Below are 25192 nucleotides of genomic sequence, written 5' to 3' on the forward strand. Positions count from 1 at the left end.
ATCATTCAATAATTATTTTTATTAAATAAGAATCTTTGTGAACTAAACAAACCAGAAACAATACATTCATGACATAAGCTTTCATGTAACTTAAAATTGAATTAAAAATATATTCAGAATTGTACTTTAAACAAATTCAAAAACACTAAAGGGCGGAACCACTTCTACTTTAAATATATATATATTATTCTTTCTTACAATTTTGTTTCGTCAAAACGAAAATAATACGTACGTAACTGCGTTGGTAAATGCTTTACTTTATTTTCTGAAACGAGTTACATGGGGTTAATTTTTAAAACCTCTTTGTAAGGTTGAAATTAATTTAAAATAAATGTTTAAGGCCAAATAGAGAGGAAAAATTTAAACGAATATAAAATTTGTTTTGTTTTTTCTCTGCGATGTACATTTTACTGGTTGTCTTTTTTGTCATCGGCTTTACTATCTTTTTCCTCCTTAGGTTCTTCAGTCTTTGCAGCACTCATGGTAGCGCCTTCTGGTAATGCTTTTTCTAGAGCTTTAACAAATTCTTCTAAATTGCCGGAGTAAGCAGCTGCAACTGCATCAGGCGTAAGTTCAAATTGCGACACAACAGGCCCGAGTTGTGCCGATTGCAAAGCGTTGGAGAAAAGTGATAAGGCCTGTTGAAATTGTGGTGAGGCAATAGTGTCTTTGATTTGCTGTTTTTTGCTTTCATCGGTTTCATCTGATTCAGGCAAGTGTACCGAGAGTATGCTTGCCCGTTCTGGATCGGAAATGATTTGATTAATAGCTTCGGAGCCGGCAAGTGCTGTTGAAAGATCGATATTCAGTGAGCGGCCAGATCCAGCTTCGGGTGAAAGGTTGGATAAGTAGGGTTGAAAGTCGGTGTTGCTGAATAAATTCGAGGTTTTCTTACCGGCATTATTTGAATTGCCTCCTGATGTGCTGCTAGTGGTACTTTTGGAACCTTTTGCCTTTGGTGCTGATGGAGTTCTTACATTGATGCCAGATTCAGGGGTTAGCAAGTTAACTGAACTGGAATTACGATTGGATGAAGGGGTAGTGCTTGAACGGGAATTACCTTCTGAACGGCTGTTAAATGCAGTAATATATCAATTAAAGCGAAAAAAAATTATTTATAAGCTTAACTTACTTCATCGAACCAAGTAAAGAACTTAGGCCTCCCATCTGCCCAACACCACCGAACAATTGCATTAATTGCTGTTGAGACATGTTGTTTAACATATATTGCAAATCGCCACCATCAGCAGTGGTACGTTGAGCTACGGGAGGGTTATTGAGCAATTCATTAACACGTCGGCAGTTGTCATCATCCTTATCGGTTTTAGGTTCTTGTATCCAGAAAAATAAGCGACGTGAAGATGTTTTAAATTTTAATACATAAACACGGCCTGTCTTACAAGCATCAACACGTTTATATTCGAAATCATCAGGGAAAACAATTAAGTCATCTTCAACCTGATGGTTCGACATAGGATATAATGTATTAATATTTATTGTAAGTGACTATAAGCTTACTTTGCCTGTTGTTCTATCTTTCCAACAGAAATGCATTAGGCCATCATCTCCTTGCGACATGTAGACAAGGCCTTTCCTTGTGTCCGGATGTACCATTTTACCAACCATATTCATTTTTCCGGCACGAAACTCAACCAAATTTCCACTGCCATTTGAACTACCACCAAGTCCTTGACGACCGAACATTGTTTTTGTAGGAAAATAATAAAAACTGAAAAAAAATTATTTTGTAATATGTAAAAAAGATTTTGATATGTAATTCCTCACTCTAATTATAAGACTTCAACTCGCGATGATGATTAGCAACTTTGACAAAATTTGGTTGTCAAAATAGTGAACGACCAGTGTTACCAAATTAGCCTCATAAATATTATTGACACATGGTTTTAAATTCTAAATTTCACAAGGTTGCATTCGTTAAGCAATCATATTTCAAAAGATGACACATAAATGCAATGTGTGGTGTTAAAATTTTCAATTTTGTGTATTTAAAGACTTAAGCCGGTCTATTCAGTCTTGGGATTTTTAACTGCTGGTTGAATTAACTGATCAACATAGATTGTTTTCGTTAACTTAAATTTTAACCACAGATTATATGGTTAAGTAAAGACGCTAGGCTAATTGGTACCAGCCAATTTTTCTTGGTTATTCATGGATTTTTTGCAATTTTAACGGATTTTGTGTAATTTGATGCCTGGTTTTTGTTTTTAATTGCCAGTTAGAAATTGAAGTGAATATTTTGATAATAACTAGAACCCACTTCATCTTGATATAGCACAACATAAAGTCAGTTCTGTCATTTTTTTGAATCCATATATTTTATTTATTATTCGAATTTATATAAAATACGTGTTCAGCTTTTTGAGATGCTGAATGTGGTATAAATGGAATTCATGGCAGAGTGATGAGAGTAACGTGAAGTCCAACCCAAAAATAATAGAGAGGCAATAATACAATATGAACGAAACATCATACCACTTCAACAAGTAGAATGCTATCGTTTTTTTCACATGTTTTCGATTTCAAAAAAGAACTACTGCCAATATTTTGGATTTAATGCAGTCACACTTACAGGATACTAGTAAAACGTGTCTTTAACTGTAGTTTTTTATGAGTTAATATTGTGAGGTTTTGTGGTTGTGGCTATCTTTTTCGAAAGATGAATCACGTCTATAATGGCAAACTAAGTAAGTTGTGCTTATCAAGATTTCGTGAAATTTCCTCGAATAATTGGAGTAATTGATTAGACGCATGTAAATCACTTGGTAAAGAAAAAAAAAACACGATTGAAAAGGCTTTGAAACGATTTTCATTTGCTTTAGAAAAAAATAACGTAGAATTTTTTCATAGAATAATTTAGGGTCATTTTTCACTAAATGTTGCTTATTTGCAACGGAATTATTCTATTACATTTTTGATTGTGCCAAAACTGTTAGCAGAATAAATGTTGCTCAAATAGTGGTTGTAGTCCGTGCTTATTGGTGACAGTCCGTGGTTTGTAATACTAGTTCGTGCATTTTTACGGTAGTTAGAGTGAGAAGGAATATTCAACACATATGTTTCTTTTTAAGACTCTTTACAGCTAAATATTATAATTAGGCAAAATAACAACTACTTGCGCTGTTTGAATAAACTTGAATATTCAGCATATATGATTCTTTTTAAGACTGACTACAGCTAAATATCATAATTAGGTAAAATAACCGCTACTTGGGCTGTTTAAATAGACTTCTGTAAATTATGTTTTAAATATTTTCTAAATTAAAAAAAAAATTGTTCATATTAAGCAAACACTTTCTACTCTAGAGCAAAATCAAATGTCGTACTGTACATGACTCATAACTGAATTTCTATTGTGAATTGTACATCTTAGTTTGAAGAAGAACCATTGCTGATAAACAATAACAATCTCTAGTGTTTTGTTTTGTTCATTAGTTTGTGGTGCTTTGTAATGTTCGGAAGTTCCGCGAAGTGCGATCGGCTTACAAAACAATTTTCCAAATAATTGAGAGTGTAAATAAGTAAAATCATAATAAAGTTTGTGTTTTAAAAATTATGTGATATTTATTAAAACAAATAGCAAAACAACTTTCCCAATTTTTTTTTATGGAAATTAGTTAATAATAAAATAGTTAATACATATATACTTATTAAGTGCATAAATATAATAACGGAGGAGGACTTATAACTGTAAGTAAACTGTTATTTGGCATGCTGCATTTTATTTCAGATTTTGTTGGTTTATTTTATTTTTTTTTGTTAATTTTTATGGAACTGTAGGGTTCCGTAGTCAAATGAGAATACAATTCCTTTTGGTATTCTCAGTGTCTTGTTGTTTTATTGCGTTTTTATGACTTCAGAGTACAAAATGTGATAAAGAAAAAGGTTCGCATGGAAGTGCAGTCGCGACGGAGTAGCGAAGTCGCAGTAGCCACTAACGACAAAGTGATTTTGACCCACATCTCGGATTAAAGTGGTTGAAATTTCGTTGTTAGTAAATAAAGTGCAGGGAGGGGGTTGTTTTTGTTTTGAAATAATAATATCTTTGTGTGTTTTTAATTTGAAACTGTTGCACTCAATAGGATTTCTTTTTAATTTATTTGTTTTTTTTTCTTAATTGTAAATGTAATAAGAAAGCGACAATGTCTATATTTTATTCATGGAAATCAAATGCAATCCAACTTATGCCTCCCACCACCACTGCCGTCATCTCTCTGATTTTGGCGCTACTGTCGCTTTTAAAGTGCAATGATTTCTGAATTTGTTTTAAAAAATTGCGTCGTAAGTTTGCAGCATCAGAGCCAGCAGCAGAAGAAGAAGAAGAAGCCAAAGAGAGAATGCAATGACGAGAATGTGAGTGCCAATGTTTACTACGTAGAAGCACATGGGGGTATCAATCCGATCATCTTCGCGTTAACTTCGAAAATAGCAACGATTTCACGCATTTGTTTTTGCTTCCTCAACTCTTCTTTGAATTCAACAGCTGCTCTGTCATATCACAGTAACATCCCCATATCGCCTATGTCGCCCATATTTTGGGAGCGTTCCACAAGAATGTATCGGTTGTTCTCATTGTTAAAAGAAATTTCACTCTAAAAATAGACTTAAAAGAAGCAGAGCCATAAACGATTTCGTATTACTAGCAGAAGTTGGTATTAGTACACATTGTTCCGCACCCTACAGTATTAAATAGTGTATTAAAATTGCGTTTACATATATAATTTAAAGAATGTTGTTCAATGGCGAGTTCAGGTCAAATTAGGGGATGATAGATCCACGCTTGTGATTTATTTATGTTTCTTCGTTTTTTATTTTAGTATTAACTTTAGCTATAAATTTGGATAATGACACTGGAGAAACTTATCGACATCGAAACATATCGGAAAAAGATATGATGGAAGAGTTAGTTTTAGTTTTTGGAGCTGAATCTTATTATAACTTATTTAGTAAACTGCATAAAAACTGTATATGCCCCTTTGAACAGAATCATAATTACGCCCCTTACTCCTTACAACCGCAGGAGTTCTTATATTTTAAACTATAATTGGCACATACAAATACCAGGTTTTCCATTTGAAATATTAAATTACCACGATATATTTATTTTTATCGAAATATTTGAATACTGAAAAAATTTCTAAATATTTGAAATTTATCGTGTGAAAATTTTTGATGCGCGATTTAAAAGTTAAATATATTATAATTCTCATATTGTTTGTAGATATTGCAGCATATAACATTTGCTAGGTCTCTTTTATTGTGGTACAGATTTGTTGCTTTAAACCTAATTGAAGGTACTTCGCCTTCTAATAGTTGTAATATAAATTCTTACGTGTCTTATGACGGAATTGTCGGTCCGTCTCCCACTGTATTTCATTATCAGTCAACACTTCAGATACTCAAAGATCTAGCTGTTTACTTGCGTTGTCATTCTGTAACAGTTATCACTATGAATATAAATTTTTATAGCCACCAAATTATTGAAATCAATGGTTTAAAATTAATGAAAGTTCAAGCTCAAGTTCTTAATGATATTAGTGCCGTTCTTGTATTACGCATAATATAGGTTCGGTAGTTCAATGGCATTCAAAACAACTACGATTTATCGTTCAAGAAATCAAAAGCACTTGAAAAAACTGAAACACTTGTTTAAAATTTAGATTAATGTGGAATTGCTTAGACACCTAGAATATCTTTAAGGTCGTGGTCACTGGCTATTTTGTAGACATGCTCACATACTAGGAGTATCCCCTCAAGAGTAATGCATAAGATGAGTGATAATAATTTAAGAAACAGTCAATAAGAATAAGAATAATAAGAAACAGTCGAATACTTCTTTTGTACTGCTGAGCTATCGCTACAAGCACAACGTTTTTATCTCTCTTATAAGTCTGTATAACGCTAAAATTCAACACATGTTACGCTCTAGGGTCAAAGTTAGTTGATCAACTACTCCGAATGCCACAATAATCTAAAGAAATACACATGTATATAAAATGTACTTATGTAACAACGTATTAGAAACAATACACATCCACATCAGTTGGGTCGCCGCGAAATGTACCATTTTTTGAACATGAGTACCAGAGTACCAAACGGAAAAAAAAGTACCAATTTTGGTACTAAAGTACCATAACTGGCAACCGTGCTGCTGAGCTATCGCTACAAGCACAACGTTTTTATCTCTCTTATAAGTCTGTATAACGCTAAAATTCAACACATGTTATGCTCTAGGGTCAAAGTTAGTTGATCAACTACTCCGAATGCCACAATAATCTAAACCAATCTGCTTGAATATATATATGGGTTTATGTACTCTACGGGTGTTTGACTTGCCTTCAGTTATTACGAAAATTTAGAGCGTAAAAATCCACAGGAGAAAGGAATAATTATAAAGTTCTTATATATTGTGGAAATGTCTAGTTCCGCCAAAGAGTAGAGCTATAATACTTGGGAAACCCTTTTTTTTTAAAAATTAGAACTGTCAGAAACTGATGTGGAAAGTCTTGCAAAATTCTTAAAATAAATAACTTGGTAGCTGAATTCTGGAACCAAGTATATATGTAGGTATTAATTTTATTTGCTGGTAACTGACACTTCAACTTTTGCTTATTTTAATGTAGGTACATATGTACATTGTGACCGAAAAGTTTTCGGAGGTTCTCATTTAAAATTCGCGCGCTGTATATTTTTCGATATTTTAAGTTTATGTAGTTTGGCAGCACGTCCTTAATTACTATGCAAAAATGAGCGCTATCTGTCGGACAGTTCGTTTACGGCAGCTGTTGAAACCAGTTCACCTCAGTAGTGCGTTGCGAAAAAAACAATGGAAAAAAATATTGAACAAAGAGTTTGCATCAAATTTTGTTTTTCGAACGAAATTTCGTGTGCAGAATCGTTGCGAATGCTACAAAAGGCTTATGGGGAATCAGTTTTATCGAAAACTCAAGTTTATGAGTGGTACAAAGCCTTTCAGGACTGTCGTACGACCGTCGAAGACATGCCGCGTTCTGGACGACCTTCGACCTCTACCACCGACGAAAACATTGAAAAGGCAAAGGAAATCGTGTTCAAAAATCCTCATGTGAGTGTTAGAGAGATAGCACGAGAGCTAGGCATCGGTCGTGAGATGGCTCGTTTGATTTTGGTGGACAATTTGTGTATGCGACGTGTCAACGCCCGGCTTGTTCCGATTCACCTCAATTTGTTCAACATTATCAACGATTTTAAGGCCAAACATTCAATAAATACCATCGAACAGCCACCGTATTCACCTGATCTTGCACCGTGTGACTTTTTCCTGTTTCCCAACCTCAAATTACCACTCAGAGGAACGCGTTTTGAATCCATAGAAGACGTAAAACAGAATTCGCAGAGGGAACTCAAAGCCATACCGGAAAGCGCCTATAAAAAATGTTTTGATGATTGGAAGAAACGTTTGCATTTGTGTATCGCTTCTAATGGAGCATATTTTGAAGGAGATAAAATAAATATTGATGAAGATTAAGAATTTTGCGTTTTATTTAAAATTTCCGGAAGCTTTTCGGTCACAATGTACATATTAGAGTCAAGTTGAATGTTCACTGTTTGTGTTTCTGAAAATTGTTAATATGCATAATGACCCTCTTAGACCATGAATTAATAACTCGTTAGATTCCTGTAGATTTTGAAGACATATTTTTGAGTGATCAATGCAGTATTTAGTTAATGCAATAATCATAATAGAAGGTAATATCGCGCCATTTAATTGGATTGATAACTACAACTTGCCTGTTGTAGTTTTCGTACTTATTTGTGTCATTTTTGTACTTGTTTCCCTGCTACATTTGCTCTAGCAAGACAGCTGGAGAGTAAAAACGAGAGAGAGAGAGTGATTAACAAAAACAAATGGCTTACTGGTTTGCTCATTATTTGAAGTGATAAGAAAGCAAGTAATGGCGAGTATCAGATATATTCCCCAATTTATATTCACGGTTTTTCTTGCTTTAGTCGCATTTTGATGATCGCGTTGTTGAGTTGGTCGTGTTAATGGTTCTGCGCAGCTCTGGGTTTGTTGTTGGCATTTTACTTAATTTTTACTTAATGAAAACGCAACTGAACTATTTTTGTTGAAAGTGTGTGACATCATATTATCAGTTTACCAAAACAACATAAACTCTTAAGTTAAATAAAAGATATTAAAAATATAAATGAGATAATTTCCAAAATAAAAATTTCTTTTCTGAAATTGAAAAAATATAAATTTGCACAACAGACGGAGGTAATATACATAGTATTCGTATAAGCGTATATTTCAACCGTTTGGAATTTGCAAAATATACTTCAGTCTGATTGAAGTGAGATTTTGTGCTTAAACTTACTTTAAAATATTTTTATCAGTGCTAAGTGTTATCTTATAAACAAAATTTTTGTTGCTATAGAACATATCTTAAGCGACACAATGTCTTCTATAATTATCCTCAGTAATAAGGGAAGAGTATAGTATAGAATACGTATTGCTGCTTTTTATAAAAATTTTCCAAAAATATCGAATAGAGTTTGATATTACTCCTGTTAATAATATATATATGAATTGAAGAATGTAAAATCTTTCACAGAAGGGGCACTTAGTAATCGTAAATGAGTAGTTCCTGGACATAGATCCGACTTTTTTGGGAATTAATTGAACACATTATAGTCTACAACAATCTTCTATTACTTTAGGTGAGGAACACCTTTTTAATGTTATAGATTTTTTTTTAAATCAATATCAATTCGTGATCGAACTTATATAAAATGTCTAATCAAAGATTTTTTAAGCGACATAAAGCCTATTGACAATAAATGGAGAGTTCTTTTTATGAAGACGGTCGTCATTTATTTAGATATTTAGAAATATCGTTTTCATTTAAATTATTCAAATTTAAAAATTATATAGACTTTTTATTTATCTAGCTAACATAGACCTATATATTTTTATTATTTGAGAAAAAAAAAAACAAAAAATGTTTACGTATGGAAAAAAACGCACTTAACCTTATCGATATTTTATATCTTTCCAGCAAGATAATCGTGTCTGTCGTCTGTCGTCTTGTAGTTCCCTAGAAAGATATCTCGAGTTTTGCTTTATATTTTCGCTTTCTACTTTAATTGCTCTATCGACATATTTTAGTGTGTACCTATGAACGATAATTTCATCGCCTGTTCTATTTATTATCGCACACTAGTCCCAAACAGCTGTCGTCGGGTCGTTGAACTTGAAACAAAAAACAAAAAACAATAACAAATTGAAGAAAAATAATTTATTTATTTTATAATAAAAATGTTTAATAATGCAAATAAAAATTTATTTTTCAAACGTGCCAAAGTTTAAACAATTTCGCTCCATTCGCTCTGAATTTTCATTTCGTTTTCCATTTAATATTTTCTATTTTTTTCGCTCGTTGCTAGCGATACGTCGTCTTGGTCGTGCGGTCTAAGACTTTGGTTTCTCATGTCTCAGACATGGTAGAGTTTGGTGTGTCCATGGTTCGATGCTCGTTTCGTTTTGTGTGTTTTGTTGCGTTTCAGGTTTCTATCTGTTTATCCACAAAGTTTAAAGTATTTACATATCTATGGTAAATGCGAGTGGAGTACGTTTAACTTGCTTGAGGTTTAAGGCTAGCCAGAGACATAGATACAGATACAAATACAGAATAAAAGTGAAGGCTTAAAAAGCATTTCTGTGGTTTGTGTGATATAAGAAACATTATATTACAGCTTTTAAACTGAGACAGTTATTACAGCACAGATAAAGGTCTCGAGTTTAGTTTCTGCATAGAAGAGCTGTTACAGTAAAGCAAAAGCGCCCAGGACATGTAGATTTGTAGCGCATAGAAAACGCTACATAATTTAAACTCCCCTGGGAACATTAAAATGTTTAAAAAATAAAATTTTTTACTTTAATTAAAATAGAAATAATAAAAACATTTCCATTTTATTTAATTTGTTATGATAAAAGTTTATATTATATTAACATCTATTTAAACTACTTAATCTATTTAAAATTTCTTCGTTTTTATTTTATGAAAATAAAAGATTATTCTCTTATTTTATTATATATTTTATTGAATAATATATTATTCATTGTAACCAGTGATGATTCTTTTTAAAAATCATAACGGGGAAATTCAGTTTAAAAAAGATCCGTTTAAAAAAAATGAAGAATCCGTTTTAAAAAAGGAAGAATCCGTTTTTGATGTTTGAGAAGCAATTCACAAATATTAACACCATGAGGTACTCACTGTCAAACCTTGAAACTAAACTTAGGCGTTTCAAATTGTTGTGAAGGGTCGAATTTGATCAATTTTGTCTCTCAACGATCTCAAGAGCTGAGCTATCTGAAGTATGTAGGTATCAAGTGGCCTTCCAGAACCTTGTGCAAGTTCAAAATTGTCGGATCGAAGCTTTGGCACTGGAATCGGTCGTTATATTTTCTCCATACACTTTGGATGACTTTCTTCGAATTTTTTTTACTAGCAAATCTTGCTGTATTAGCTGTTAAAATACATTAAGACTGAAAAGTTTTCGGAAATTCTCATTTAAAATTCGCGCGCTGTATATTTTTCGATATTTTAAGTTTATGTAGTTTGGCAGCACTGTCCTTAATTACTATGCCAAAAATGAGCTCGATCTGTCAGACAGTTCGTTTACGGCAGCTGTTGAAACCAGTTCACCTCAGTAGTGCGTTGCGAAATGTCTTCGACGGTCGTACGACCGTCCTGGAAGGCTTTGTACCACTCATAAACTTGAGTTTTCGATAAAACTGATTCCCCATAAGCCTTTTGTAGCATTCGCAACGATTCTGCACACGAAATTTCGTTCGAAACACAAAATTTGATGCAAACTCTTTGTTCAATATTTTTTTCCATTGTTTTTTTCGCAACGCCCTACTGAGGTGAACTGGTTTCAACAGCTGCCGTAAACGAACTGTCTGACAGATCGCGCTCATTTTTGGCATAGTAATTAAGGACAGTGCTGCCAAACTACATAAACTTAAAATATCGGAAAATATACAGCGCGCGAATTTTAAATGAGAATTTCCGAAAGCTTTTCGGTCTTAATGTATATGATGTTAATGGGTTTTAGGCATGAAGTTAGCTGTGAAAAAATAGAATTAAGCCATATGTGGAGAAAAAATGAAATTACTTTTCAAAGAGTCCAATATATTAAAGAAATGGTTTCTTAAATAATTTAATAATTTGTTGGAATAAAGTTTTTAGTACTAAGTGATTTAGAAGTTTGAAAAATTTACTATTTCAAGTGTATGTCGTCAAACCATTTCTTGTATGACTCGAAGAACAATAAAGTGAAACGGAAACTCATTAAACAAATGATGGATCGTTTAACGCAGAAGGTATGGAAGGATAAACCTAAATATATATGAAATAGGTGTTAGGTTGAACATAGCTTCAAGACTTAACAGTACTACGTATCTAGTAGTTGCTGTGGAGACAGTTACTATTTTCGCTAGAATATAAATTAATGGAAATGATGATATTTTACACTCTTTATAGACCTAATGTAATCTTCGTATAATTTTGAACTTTTAGATATGTTTCGATTGAATTCTGTGTATGTTTAATCAATTCTTTACTGTCGTCCAATGTGCAACCTTGTACATTGGAGGAAGCTTCATCGCAACAGTGTCTTCAAACCAATTGTTTGCTTTTAATATCTCAAGTCAAATAAATGTTTTCAAAATGTAAACGTAGTTAAGCATTGAGCTTCGTGTTTGACATCAAAGCTCAAAATTAAAAATTGTATAAAATAAAATAAAACAAGTTCTTTGTTTTCTCTTGAAGGCATTTGAAGGCATTTGTAACGCTTCACAAAGCAATTGTTAAGAATAAATTTTGTTCAAGCTTTTGAGAATTCGTTTCGTTTTTATTCAAAATCAAGACAAAAATTATAAATTTATAAATTATTTTAATATTTTATATTGATTTCTTATATCCAAACGAAACCACAAAGCCGCAAAACTGAGCTTCAGAGCCCAAACTCGTAATCGAGTTGCGTGTGCCGCATACGAAATGATACGCGTTCTCTTCCATTTCTCAAGACCTGCTGTGTCGTTATTGATGATTTCAAATTTTGAATGTCTGCTCTCATCACATTAGTTATCAACACCTGAAAATAGTTCAAAATTTTATATAAAAAAATTGGGTAAGAAACTGCTTGAAACGCAGAAAGTAAACAATCAACGTTTAAGAAAAAAACGCCTTCGTAGCACTTTTGTTTTTACTTTTATTTTCTACACAATTACCGACTTTGTTCATATTTTCACTGTTTCTTTTTGTAGTTTTTCTCTTTTTTTTTTTGTCTCCGTATTTACTATTTATCGTATTATGACGTAATTCATTTGCACTACATGCGCTTTTTTTTACCCATAATTGGGAAATAAGTACACAGCAGACATGAAACCGGTTCCTGGTCGAAATACTCTATAGCGGGTATGGTTATTTGTACTTCCATCTAAAAAGTGAAGGTAGTACTACTGACTCTCAGTAGTCTTTTTTAATAGAGCCATTTTGAATAGTAGTAAATCTGTTTTGTTCACATATATTTCTTATCAAATGAGAATTATAAAACATATTTTAAGAAAAGAAATGAGTAAATTAATACTCAATAAATAATACTTATTTATTCTTCTTTCATAGACAACGTAAAAATATATTATATATCATCTATATCATGTCATATGTATATATTATTTTATCTGTTATTGTCTATTTCATTTAGCTAAAACTGGTTTCACAATGTCAATGTCCTTCTAGTTTCACAAGAAATGAACTTTATTATCATTAATGGGTGGGTTCAGTACCCATACACACGGTAAAACTATATAGAAAAATGTATAAAGATACCTGAAAGTGACTACACTGAAACAGAAGCAGAATTTGCAGTAGAAGCGTATTTGCAAGCTTTCAGAGTATCGTTCTAGAGAAACGGACGGCAGATGTAGTGTATTCAAACCTGATACTTACGTCTTTAATTTAATCCCACTGCTATAATTTTTGTTTTATAAATTCCTATTATTATAATAAATTTAAAAACTTACTAAAAGATATCAAATGCAATGCTTCTATGCAAAATGCTGTTTTCAAAACCTTTACTCAAAGCTGCCAATAGAAGCGGTTAACAACCTGGTTGTAGGTAGTGGAATTTTATGATTATAAGATAGGACTTGATTGCTTTGGTTGGTATCAAGACGGTATTAATAAACCTCTAGATTCTTAACGATCAAAGAGGTACTCACTACCTATGAATATATTTTAAAAATTGTTCACGCCTGAAAACAGTATGAGATAGTTTTTGGAATAATGCTCTGTGCCTTTATGCCATTTTATACACAATAACTATGTTTCAAATATGTACAAAATTTTAATATATATGTAAGACCTATTGTGAGGGCATCTATTAGCAATTACATACCTACACTAGTAAAAAAGATTGTATATTGTCAAAATTTTATGAGATTTTCACAAATAGAAGCGAAATCAAACAATTAAATTTGAACGTATGATATATTTTTATATAGTATATCGAGTTTAGCAACACCTGAGCACCTTAAAGAAATTTTTTTGTCATATTCGAATAATGTAAATTTTTCGATTATTCGAATATGATAATATAGTTTGAAAAGTTCATGGTATTCTATAAACAATATTCTTAAACAATATATATTCGAATAATTTAAACTATTAAATAAAAATTTGGATTTTAGTATTCGAATTACAATAATTTGAATATTAAATAATTTGAATATCAAATAATTTGATTATGAAGTAATTTGAATAATTTGCACATTTATATCGAACCATTTTCCACTTAGCTTTATTATGTTTAGAATAATTTTACTTAGAGCTCTGAGCTTGCTCTGAGCATCATAGTTGGTGGTAGGGTATTCTATTTGGCTGCTTCATGGATTTTTCAAATTAGATTAATTGCTTCGATACACTTTATTTTTAACGCCAGTAATTCTTGTCTGGTCTCACATTTATGTTTATAAGTTCTTACCGATATTAGCAAACACTTAGACTGGCGGCTTGTATTTTAATCCACTTAAATTGGTTCCAATGGCGGCACATGATGTCAAGAGTGCAAATGTTTAAGCACATAAAATCATGTTTAACTGGTTGGCCTTCAACTATTGCTTAATTTTTTGATTATTTGTTCTGGTTTTTCTATCTTCTACGCTATGAGATAGTATCTGTAGGCCGGAGTATCTAGTAACATAGTTCAGTTATGGGAAAATGCGCAATTTTTTATTGTATTATTTGCGTGTTATTATGCTCTACCTATGTTATGTTATATGTACATAAAAATATTACAAATATTAATAAATAATTTTAAATATAAATATTTAATTCAGTTATATTATACATAATTATATTTTATTGTATTATAACAGCGCTACCAATTCCATTTTCAAGTTTACATATGTATGTTCTAGTGTTCCATTTATGCTGTTTCTATAGAACCGGACTTTCATTATTTTTTGATCATATCGACAGTAAATCCCAAATGTTTAAACATTTGAACAATTTATTATGTAAAGATGACTTAATCCAGACATATGGCAACAAAATTAATTTGTTTACTCTTTTCTAGACAAATTCTTCGGTTTACTACGAGTATCTTTGCTTTGTATAAGTTTATATAATCTTTATGGAAACTCCAAAATATGTTTTGGATCAAAAAACTTATAGACAAACAGAGCTAACTCGTTTAATTCGATTTAAATATATGTGGTTTCTGACATCAGAATATGTATTTACTATACTAGTCAAAAAATACAGTTCGCTCAGTAAAGAGTGAGGGATCGGCAGTACAGAGTTTAATGGGTTATCTTAATTTTAATGTGGATCAAACTCTAAAATCGTGAAATACCATTTTTTATATAGATACGCACATTATGGTAAAATTCTGGTTTGAATTTTCATATGCCAGTGAGATTTGTACCAGTTATAGGACTCTTAGGCTTCTCATAATGAAGTGGATTATTTCCGTGGGTATCTAAGTTATTTCAAAGTCATTGCCGTCGTTCATGTCATATGTAATTCAAGTGAGTGTGGATGTAGTGTGTGCCAGTACATAAACTTCATATTGGATAGAAGCTTTGCTTCGAATTGCTTACGTCACTTGAAGTCATGAATACATGTAATACTCGTCTTGAGCGCCCTTGACATGGTTTTTCTTCGTCGCCTAAAAAGCTTCAAAGTTTTATTTTTAATTTTTTTTAGTGTTGAAATGTTCGTTTTGTGTGCGTTCAGTTCATTTTTGATTTCTGTTTATGGCGTTCTATTATTTTTTATCTGAAATTTGTTTACTTTTTTGTTTACAAAATTCATTATTTACACGTTTGAGGTTTGTTTTGTATAAATTTAATCCGCTTCTGCTGGGTTGTAAACTAAAAATGGTAAATAAAATACATAGTTGGTTGTTCACAGATAATTTAATAGCTTTTGTTGACTTTATAAACAAACAAACAAACTCGTCCCATGATGAAGTCATTAGATTTTGGTGCTACTTCAAGCCTACAATTAATTTCAATTTTATTTATTTTGTTTAATATAAATTCTTTTATTTCCTTTAATGTAAATAACAAAAACTGAAGATAGACTTCATACGTATATATCATCAACATCCATAGAAACCATTACTCCATAGCGACAATCCACATCCATAAAAACAATTTTCAAGATGTCTTTACATAATTAATTAATTTTTTCGACAATTAAGTCATTGTTATTAATGCTATATTTGGCTCTTAGCCTGAAGATGTATATGTATATAAACAATATCAACAATTTATTCATTTTTTCTTAATCCTTTTTCAAATGGGAGATTATGATGTCATTTTACATAGTTCAGTTGTCTTTGGTAGATTATTATATTTCTAGCATATTAAGCATTTTTTAATATTTTCCGCACGCGTAGATACGTCTTCAGTTAATACCAGATTTCTACCAAATGCAAATGCGTGAGAATTCAAAGTAGGTTTTATTGTCAAGCAAAGTGAAGACGGGACGTTTAGTTTTATATTAAAAAATGAAGTTTTGTTTTCGATGTATATATATCTATCTGATACATTAGCAATTTATGTTCTTAATGTTTGCCAAAAATTGTTAAGCTTAAAAAAGCAGACTTTCCTATCACTACTTCTATAGAAAATAGAAATAGTGATAGTAGGTAGGTTGGAGTGGCGGGCTTGATTCCAAAAAGCCCACTTGAGTTCACAGGAGTAGCCTTGATAGATGCTACTCCTGTAAATTCCATAGATTTAAATCAGTATACAGCCAACGCCGAAGGTAACGACTCCCCCATTAGGTAAAGTAAAACTAACATGACAGTTCTATAAACTTCGCCATGTCGCTAACGTGACAGGACGACAGCTCAGTCAGGTATGTGAGAAAAGGAGATCCGAAGATTTTTGATCTTCTTCTAACTAAAGAAGTGCACTGACACATAAAATGGAGCACTGTCTCCTCTTTATCTTCAGACCTACAACCTCGACAAAAGTTATTGTAGGTAGACCCAGTCTCAGCATGCCTTCCTATTTCGCAGTGGCGCGTCAGCACAGATACCGTGGTGCTGAGCAGGTTCCACATTAATTGAAGTAGCTGACTAGTTCGTTTCTTGGCTAAATTAGACCAAATCAACCTAGATATTTGACAATGAGGTTCATCAGCCCAGTATTGCTTGGCCATGCTCAGGTATTTTTGTTTAATTGCCAGTTTAACTATAGCCTATATCTGAGAAGTAAATTTTAGGGAGAAGAGCGCCTGCCTATGCAAGCTCAACTGCCCTGCAATTATCCGCGATATCCCTGTGACCAGGAACCCAAATGAGTTTAACCCTAACAAGCCTAGCTAGATTATTGAGAGAAGCACGGCAGTTTTAAGTTATTATTGATGTGGCTGAGGTGTCTATCAGTGATCTGATGAGAGCTTGACTATCCGAGAAGATTGAAATGGATGTATCGGATAATAGTGATAGTAGAAGATAAAAATTTAAAATGTTTATAAAACATATAATGATTTACAATTTTGATTGATTTTAATCAATTTTGATACATTTTTCTACCATGAGAACTGAATAAAATCTAATTATATAACATATAATCCACATAAAGCGAAATGAAATATAGCTCAATATAATATATACAAATAGGTTAATTATTAATTATTATGGATTTAATAATTTCATTTGAATTAATGATAATTATTTGTTAATAAATACAAGCTATGGTATACTATTATAAAATTTACTTTGGCGTTTGTGATTTCCACAGAAAAAATGCATAATTGACTTGCATTGCTTAATTTATTGCAGCGCTACTTCAAACAGAAAGACAAGGAGTGGGCGTGTTTAGGTTCAATCAATTCTTCTCAATGTTTTTTTAACTGTGACGCCTACAAAATCTGACCCACACGAAGCCCTATAAAATTTAAAAAAATAAAAAAAATTTATAAAATAATTTCGATTTTCGAAATTTATTTACTATTTTAATTTTAAACTTTCTTCTATTGATTAAAAAAATGTCTCTCTTCGTTGTAAAAATATCTTATAAAGTTAAACAAGACTGTCATTGGACCTTTAGCATTTAATAATTTTTTTTATATATTTATACTTTTTGCCTACATATAATATGAAATCATGTGCTAACTCATAGTTTGTATGTATGAGTTGGAGAAAGTCTTCAGATAGATTTTTAATATCGGTGCGATAATACTACTACACAAGAAAGGAGACAGATTGAAATCCGAAAACTAGAGAGAAAACAGAGTAATAACTATTATTTAAGTGATTTAAGAAACAGTAAGTACTAGAGATAAGTAACTTTGCATCTGAAGTCAGGCATAGCAACATTTGAAGGTAAATACCAAAGAATTGGATCCAGGGTTCAAATAGAATCATCAAGGCAGCATTTATGATGAGTATTAATGGAAATTGAATATCCAGAGTATTTTATATCCGCAAACGCCACATTAAATCATTGATAACAAAACTTATGTATTTAACTTATCTTCTCTTCTATCTTAATTTATCAGATTTAGCCAAGTCTAAAATGGTTCCATATCACCTATTGTAATATTACCGACACAATAAACAAAACTGTATTCCTTCGTTACGATGATATCATCTCCTTTTGCCCTTTACAATTGTCTGCAAACATTGAAATGTCAGGTGAACCACTGTCTCGCCCCACACCCGAAAGCAATGTGGTAGACCAATGTTTCAAAAATATTTTTTTTTGGTTTCGTTTCAATCAGTTACAAACTTTTGTATACATATCTTTTATTTTTACATAAAATTTATGTAAACAAATCGATATTTTTCTTTCGCAATGTAAACGATTCCACCTCATTTTTATGATACGCATCTGACCTTGCCTTTTTCCATTTACAGTTTGTGTAATTCTTAAAGATATTCTGTAAATGCGTTACACATAATTTTATTTTTTTTTATTTAAAAACTGAATTAATTATTTGGCGTTTCCTGTATATTTTTCCAAGTTAAAAGCTTCTAGCATGTCTAGAATCTATTAATTACGGTGACCCAAATTAGTATCTCAAAGCGATGTCGTAAACTGGGTCAACATTTCGGCGTTGCATTCTTGTGCGATATCGCAGCTAGGGGAAGTAAACTTTTTTCACATTCAAGATATTTTTTTAAAAAGCTAAAAATAAATCAATAAATTGAACTTAAAACTTAAAATTACAAACTTAATTAGCTGATGCATATATCAAAAGGTTATAAAGAAAGATGATGTTTTTCAATAGATAGTTCTCTTAGTGGTAAATGATTTACTGCTAACTTATAGCTGAAGAGGAGATTAGCTAACTTATAGCTAAAGAGAACTTTTTAGCGTATAATTAGTTGCATTAATAAGATAACTCAATATAATGTTCTATATAATCTAGTGTTATTTATATCGTAGTTTATTTATATATAATTCAATTCCATTTTATTTTTATATATTTAATAAAATGTATTGGAAGAAGCGCCACAAATGTGTATTAATATGTATTTGCAAAATTAATCGAATTTATTGAACGAAACAGGATGAATCAAGGGGTCTAGCGCAAATCACTAGTAATGATTAAATTACTAGGAATATAGATTATTAGTATAATAATAATATAGATTATTGCCGCAGCTAAAGTCTTATATTGCAGATCGTTATCTGTTCCTAATACCTTATAGATGTTTATATGAATGCTGGCATTATTTTGTTTAAGTAAATGGGTTCATTTGTCAGTTTTAGCCATTAAAATGGAAAGTTCAGATCGAACCATAGTAGAGTGCGTACATTTCTAGATATGGATCTAGAAAACCTCTCGGCAATGCAAATTTATCTTGTTCGATTTTATGCAAAGACATAATCATTTGGTTAAATTACGATAACTGCATTTCTAATTGGATGTACAAAATAATACCTTAAGTGGTTGCACTAAAGGGAGAATCTAAGATTAGGTTTCTATCAAAAATATTTATATAAAATATATATACATATTAGATATTACTTGTTGTTTAAACGGTTATCGTGATAGTTGATTTTTACCATATTACTTAAAACCAAAATATTGTAGAGATTCTAAATATACTGTTAAAATGCCTCCTTTAAAAATTTTTTTTATTTCGTCAAAGACCCTGGCTTCAAACTGTGTCATTATATGAAATATCACGCATGCACATATGTACACTGATATAAATGATCATACATTTCCCCGATAGCTTCCAATATACACTCAAAATTCAACTCTTTTCTCTGTTTTCAAAACTTCAGCTCGCTGAAGTTACTATAAATAGTCTGTATGTGGAAGTATTCTGTGTTTCTTATCTTTTGTATAAGTGGAAGATTTATAGTTCTCGCATAATGATTTACTTATATATTTTCTCGGCTTCTTATCAATATTTCAATAATCATTTTTTTAATGCCAAATAAACTTCTTATCTCATCCAGACATTTGAAACGTAAAGTAGTTAGCTGATTTGCCCTACCCATTCTAAATATTTTTGCTACTTAGAACGTATGCCGATGACGTTTCGATTTTTATAGAGCTGCGTTGCAGATTGCAATGGTGGCGTGACTCATTGGCTATTACAGATATGCCAGGTCAGTACTGCAACCTATTTTTATTCCCAACTCGCAGTTCAACATTTCGAATTGATTTTAATTTGCAATTTTGATTTACAAATTGCAAAATGTTTAACGCAATTATTTTATTAATTTTATGCAAAGCATGTGCATGTAACTATTTGTTCCAAAATGTCGGATATATAGAGTTCGTTTTATTTCTGTTTTTTTTTCGCAAAAACTTTAAAATGTACAATATATAAAGTAGAAACAGTCTCTAATGTTTACGGATGACATCACCCGAATGCAATATTCGTTTGTTTACGTATTCAATAATAGATGGATTGCTTATGCAGATTACCTTTTTGGTGTAGTCAAGTGCATAGTTTTTATTATTAAAATAGTGCTTCGAATACTGTGAGAACTGGTAGGTTGAGCTTATTGAAAAATATAGTATAATAAAAATAGATGAAATAAATAGATCATTGCTAAAAAAGGACTTTCGTTTGCCTTCAACTTATTTACATAACTAATTGCCGTACTTCCCTAAAAAAGTATTCGTCGACATGTTCCAAACATAATCTACTATAGTCTACGTTACAACTTAAAAGTTACACTAATTTTATCGTTTATCGTATACGTTTTATCTTGTACAATAAAGTAATATCCCAGGCAGATGACAACCATATTCAGTAACTTAATGGGGTGGAATTTTGTGGTACTCTGGATGTTATTGTCGTTGATCTTTACGGTTGTCAGCTATTATATAATTGTACTATAGTAGAAAATAAAATTTATTTTTATTTTCGGTTCAGAATTTTGGCTACATCAATAGAATTCAACTGATGATAATTGAATCCATCCATCTCCGGTAAATAAAAAATATTACAAATCCATATACAATATGGAGTAGTAGTTAGGGCTCATACTACTAACAATTTTTTAAGAACTTTAAAATTGCTACTGCTTTTTCTTGCTTTCGTAAAATGATTATACAGCTCTGCAGTTTTTCAATGAAGTGTTTCGTCATACCGTCCTTTACTAATATTAAAAGCGGGTATACTTTAAACTAGGATATGCTGACCGATTCCATTAAAAATTGCCGAGATGTATTAACATTTCTCTGAAACAAGAAAAAGCAAGAAAAAGCAGGGGCAATTTTACAGTTCCGTACCCTACAGAACGCAGATCTTGTATTATGATTTCTTCAAGGTAAACCGAACTGCTTAATGCTGTGTCATACACAGAGACTTATTTTACGAGTGATTTTTGAAAACTATTCAAAGAAAAGCATTTAATTAAAAAGAATCCATTATGTTTAATACACCAAAATATCTTAAGGTGAGGGTGATAACTCATCAAGGATGGATGTCACCACATACATTCCCAGCATTCCGTGTTGGTAACACTTTAGAAGTAGCGCCCCTGCCGCTGTTGTGAATAGCCCCAATCACTTTTTAAACTCAAGAGTTTAATTTACAAATAGTGAACTGTAAAGTTTTTCTACTCTACCACTGGAGAGTTATCTTTAGTTATAGCAGCTTCTCCATTTTTACCGGTCTACTTTTTTATACTAGAAATTTAAATACAAGTATTTCATTATCTTAAAAAAAAAATAGTTTAAATGGTATAGAGTTAAAAATCAAAATATGAAAATGATTAAAATAGAAATATAAATTTATCTTCCATATACCTAATTTATGTATATTTTTCTTGATAAGATTAAGAAACACCACTGATTGCCAGTTTATAAAGTGAATTATTTATGTTATTGTAGATAGTCAAGTAAGGAGCAAGAAAAATTTTTTCAAATAGTGGAAGTTAAGTGGACAATTACTACAGCCTATTTCGAAGAATCTTATTTCGAAAATATGGGTACCGTGGCTTTTAAACTAACAACGCCGCTGCAGGAGAGTGTAACGAAGTTTTTAGATCGGAAACGTAAGCGACCTATGGAGCCAACAGACGGGAGTGATGATAAAGATCTGGAGCTAGAAGTGCCAAAAAAGTGAGTTAATTCAGTTGTTTGAGTATTGGGAATATGTACTAATATTTAATGTCTTAATTGTTTTGAAATTTGCAGGAAGAAACTGCTAAGTACTGCGAAGTATATTTATAAAACTTTGTTTGAAGGACAGGCAAATTCTGACATTACTGTTATGGCTCTGGGGAGAACGTGGCGGCTGCATAAACTTTATTTAAGTCAAAGTCCGTACTTCCAGAGTATGTTTAGTGGATCTTGGATGGAGTCCACACAGGATTTCGTCAACATTCAAATTTTAGACAAACGCATAACTGTAACAGGTAATATTTTTTAATTTAAAGATTAATTAATTTTATATTTAATAACCTTTCTTCATTAGCACTGGATGAGGTTTTTGGTTCACTTTACTCGGACGATATTAAAATAGAAGTAGACAATGTGGTAGGAATATTGGCCACAGCAACGTTATTTCATTTGGAAAGCATAATAGAAAAGTGTTCTGAAGTTATGTTGGAGTCGATAAATGCAAAAGTAAAAAATAAATGATTTTCTGATTAAATATTTTATTTACTTATATAATTTTTTTAGAGTGCTGTGGAGTATTATGATATTGGTTGCGCTTATGGTTGTTTGAATGCTAAGAAGGCTGCATTCGATTGGCTAGAGAAGAACATGCTAAGTGTCTATCCTAAACATTTTAAACTTTTACGCAGTATTAGCATTAATTTAATGACGGAGCTTGTTTCGAGTCCTGATCTATACGCAATGCAAACAGAATTTTCAATTTACACTTTGTTGCGTACTTGGGCATATTTACGTTTACATCCACATTTCTTAAATCAAGCCGATGAAACGAAAAGCTTACGTCTAGATGATCAGTCCACTGAGCAGCATCCAACTGAAGTGATACAAGCATTTTTCGTCCAACGTTCCAAAACTTGTTCCTTTCTGGCAACACCTGATGGACAACAGTTTAAGAAACCATTTCAAGCGCTTCGTACTCAGTATCTTACCAATCATCACACTGATTTAAAAATCATCCTTGCTGATAATATAATACCGAAGGAATGGATTAGCGGACATGTGCTTGATCACTGGAATTCGATTTTAAAAGTTGATCATGTGGCAAGTGATGAAGGGTGAGTACCTTCAAACCACGTTTAAACGCTGCACGTTTAGGTTTCATTTCGCATTATTATTTTGTATTGTATAAAGTTAGGTTTGTTACATATCGATTTTGTTGTAAATTGTACTGAAAATGTGTTCATTGAATTGACTGAATAAATTGCTATACTTTCACTAAATTTAAAAGAAATGCACTATCTTTTTCTTTGCACTCTCCTTTTTTTCTAATAATAAAAGCTTCTTTTTTGTTGTTATTTTAATTGCAATAAGACACTCTTTCAGAAAATATACATCTCTACATATTTATCTAAATATACGTACATATCTTCTATTTAAATAAATGATTTTTAACATCAGATCAAAGTAAAAAACATCCATCTTATTAGATCTAAAACTAGTGCGTCTACTAATAAAATTAGTTAATTTTTTTAGGAGTTGATCCACTAACTAATCCATTGCTTAAAACGAAACATTTTGAAATATATGAAATATATTTTTTAATGATGATTATAAAGCTAAATATTTAATTAGAAATATATTTTTAAGTTACTATAACTTCACTTCTAGAACAAACTTTAATCTAGCAATTTCACAATAATATACGATAGCACAGTTCAAATTCATATAAACACATTTCGATTAATTACTCTTAATAAAAATCACTTGATTATCACTTGATCGTTATTTTTGAAATTGTAAATATTATAAATTTTTATTTTTTATAAATCCTTTTATTAGTTACTAAATTTTTATATATTTTTTTAGTAGTTTCACTTATGACAACGACGTGTTCCTTAATAACTGTATGCGTTGCGGTCGTATCTTGCAAGAACCAAGCTACCAGAAGTGGCGATGGACAGGATTTAATTTTGGTTTAGATTTAATACTTATAGTTGAGTCTCGCGTACTGAGTATAAGACGGCATCATCGCATCGAGCATGAACGTTTACTTAGTCTACAAACAAAACGTCCCTTTATGATAAGGTAAATATATACTTAATACACCAAAAACAAATAATTTGGATTAAAATAAAATATATTTCCTGAACATTTTAGAGCATCGGTTACTTCTGCGTTAAATGGAAAAACTGAACTCACCCAAACCTCTGATATATTGTCTCTATCATTAGAAAAAAATGAAGAGAGAACTATTATGTTATTGGATCCGAAACTAGTGCACCCACTGTTGATCTCAGTTAATTTACTTGTGGTTGATCCACCAACTAATCCAGACTTAAAACAAGGCGATTTGCACACTTCCGAAGATATAAATATACCAATCTCAGATATCGGTGCTAATTCTGATCGGCGTTCCATTACACCAACTAGTTGTAATGATTCCGCTATATTTGTTGTAACACCGACACAGGATGGCGATCAAATGTCAGCGGGCTTATATCCACGATTGGTGCCTTCGGAACTATCGCACTCACTTTCATCGTCTATATCGGGTGGTGATGCGTTTACTGGCGGAGTCAATTGCACGAACTGAAGTAGTTTTGAAGTATCTTGATGATAAATTGTGATTGAACTAAAATGATGAAGCTCATTTCATGTTCGTTATTTTAAATGAAATTAATATATTTGTTATATATTTCTTGATAACTCAATCTTCAATGTAATTTTTTTAAACATAATTTTAAAGTAATCTTTTATACTTAACTTTAAATTTATTTTTCGGTATTAATTTATAAATAATACATATCTAGATGTAATTGTATATACGTATATATTGTATAATAATTTTGTAATACATACTTATTTATTGAAGTAATGTTAAATATGCACAAAACTGTAAGTTTTCATAAGATACAAGAGTATTTTTCCTTATTATGTTGATATAATATATTATAATTTTTATTAACAATATTTTATAAAATACTAATTTAGTATGTTATTATAGTTATACTCGTATAATATATCTGCCATTAGCACTTTCTACATTGAAAGGTGCGCTCGTT

At 31.5% G+C, this 25192-nt stretch overlaps 2 protein-coding genes across 6 annotated transcripts; one reads left to right on the forward strand and one right to left on the reverse strand.

Annotated features, from left to right (window-relative positions):
* Nucleotides 1-148: 148 nt before the first annotated feature.
* Nucleotides 149-1904, reverse strand: LOC119679487 (proteasomal ubiquitin receptor ADRM1 homolog). 2 transcript variants are annotated; one of them, XM_038091868.1, is made up of 5 exons: nucleotides 1786-1904; nucleotides 1519-1729; nucleotides 1133-1458; nucleotides 896-1071; nucleotides 150-826 (listed from the first exon to the last, which is right to left on the reverse strand). In XM_038091868.1, the coding sequence occupies exons 2-5, from the start codon at nucleotides 1702-1704 to the stop codon at nucleotides 408-410; spliced, it is 1107 nt and encodes a 368-aa protein (XP_037947796.1). In that variant the 5' UTR covers nucleotides 1705-1729; nucleotides 1786-1904; the 3' UTR covers nucleotides 150-407. The 2 variants fall into 2 exon arrangements, with proteins under 2 accessions (XP_037947795.1, XP_037947796.1); XM_038091867.1 differs by having other exon boundaries at nucleotides 149-1071.
* A 1712-nt stretch (nucleotides 1905-3616) lies between these two features.
* Nucleotides 3617-24841, forward strand: LOC119679648 (protein germ cell-less). Of its 4 annotated transcripts, none has more exons than XM_038092116.1 (7): nucleotides 3617-3708; nucleotides 21900-22130; nucleotides 22206-22426; nucleotides 22486-22637; nucleotides 22695-23245; nucleotides 23997-24215; nucleotides 24288-24841. In XM_038092116.1, exons 2-7 carry the CDS (start codon nucleotides 21994-21996, stop codon nucleotides 24721-24723), a joined length of 1716 nt encoding a protein of 571 aa, XP_037948044.1. In that variant the 5' UTR covers nucleotides 3617-3708; nucleotides 21900-21993; the 3' UTR covers nucleotides 24724-24841. The 4 variants fall into 4 exon arrangements, with proteins under 4 accessions (XP_037948044.1, XP_037948047.1, XP_037948046.1 ...); XM_038092119.1 differs by having other exon boundaries at nucleotides 24000-24215; XM_038092118.1 differs by lacking the exon at nucleotides 3617-3708 and adding an exon at nucleotides 8048-8066.
* Nucleotides 24842-25192: the final 351 nt, after the last annotated feature.

This window comes from Teleopsis dalmanni, chromosome 2, assembly GCF_002237135.1.
Source record: "Teleopsis dalmanni isolate 2A chromosome 2, ASM223713v2, whole genome shotgun sequence".
NCBI classification, from domain to species: domain Eukaryota; kingdom Metazoa; phylum Arthropoda; class Insecta; order Diptera; family Diopsidae; genus Teleopsis; species Teleopsis dalmanni.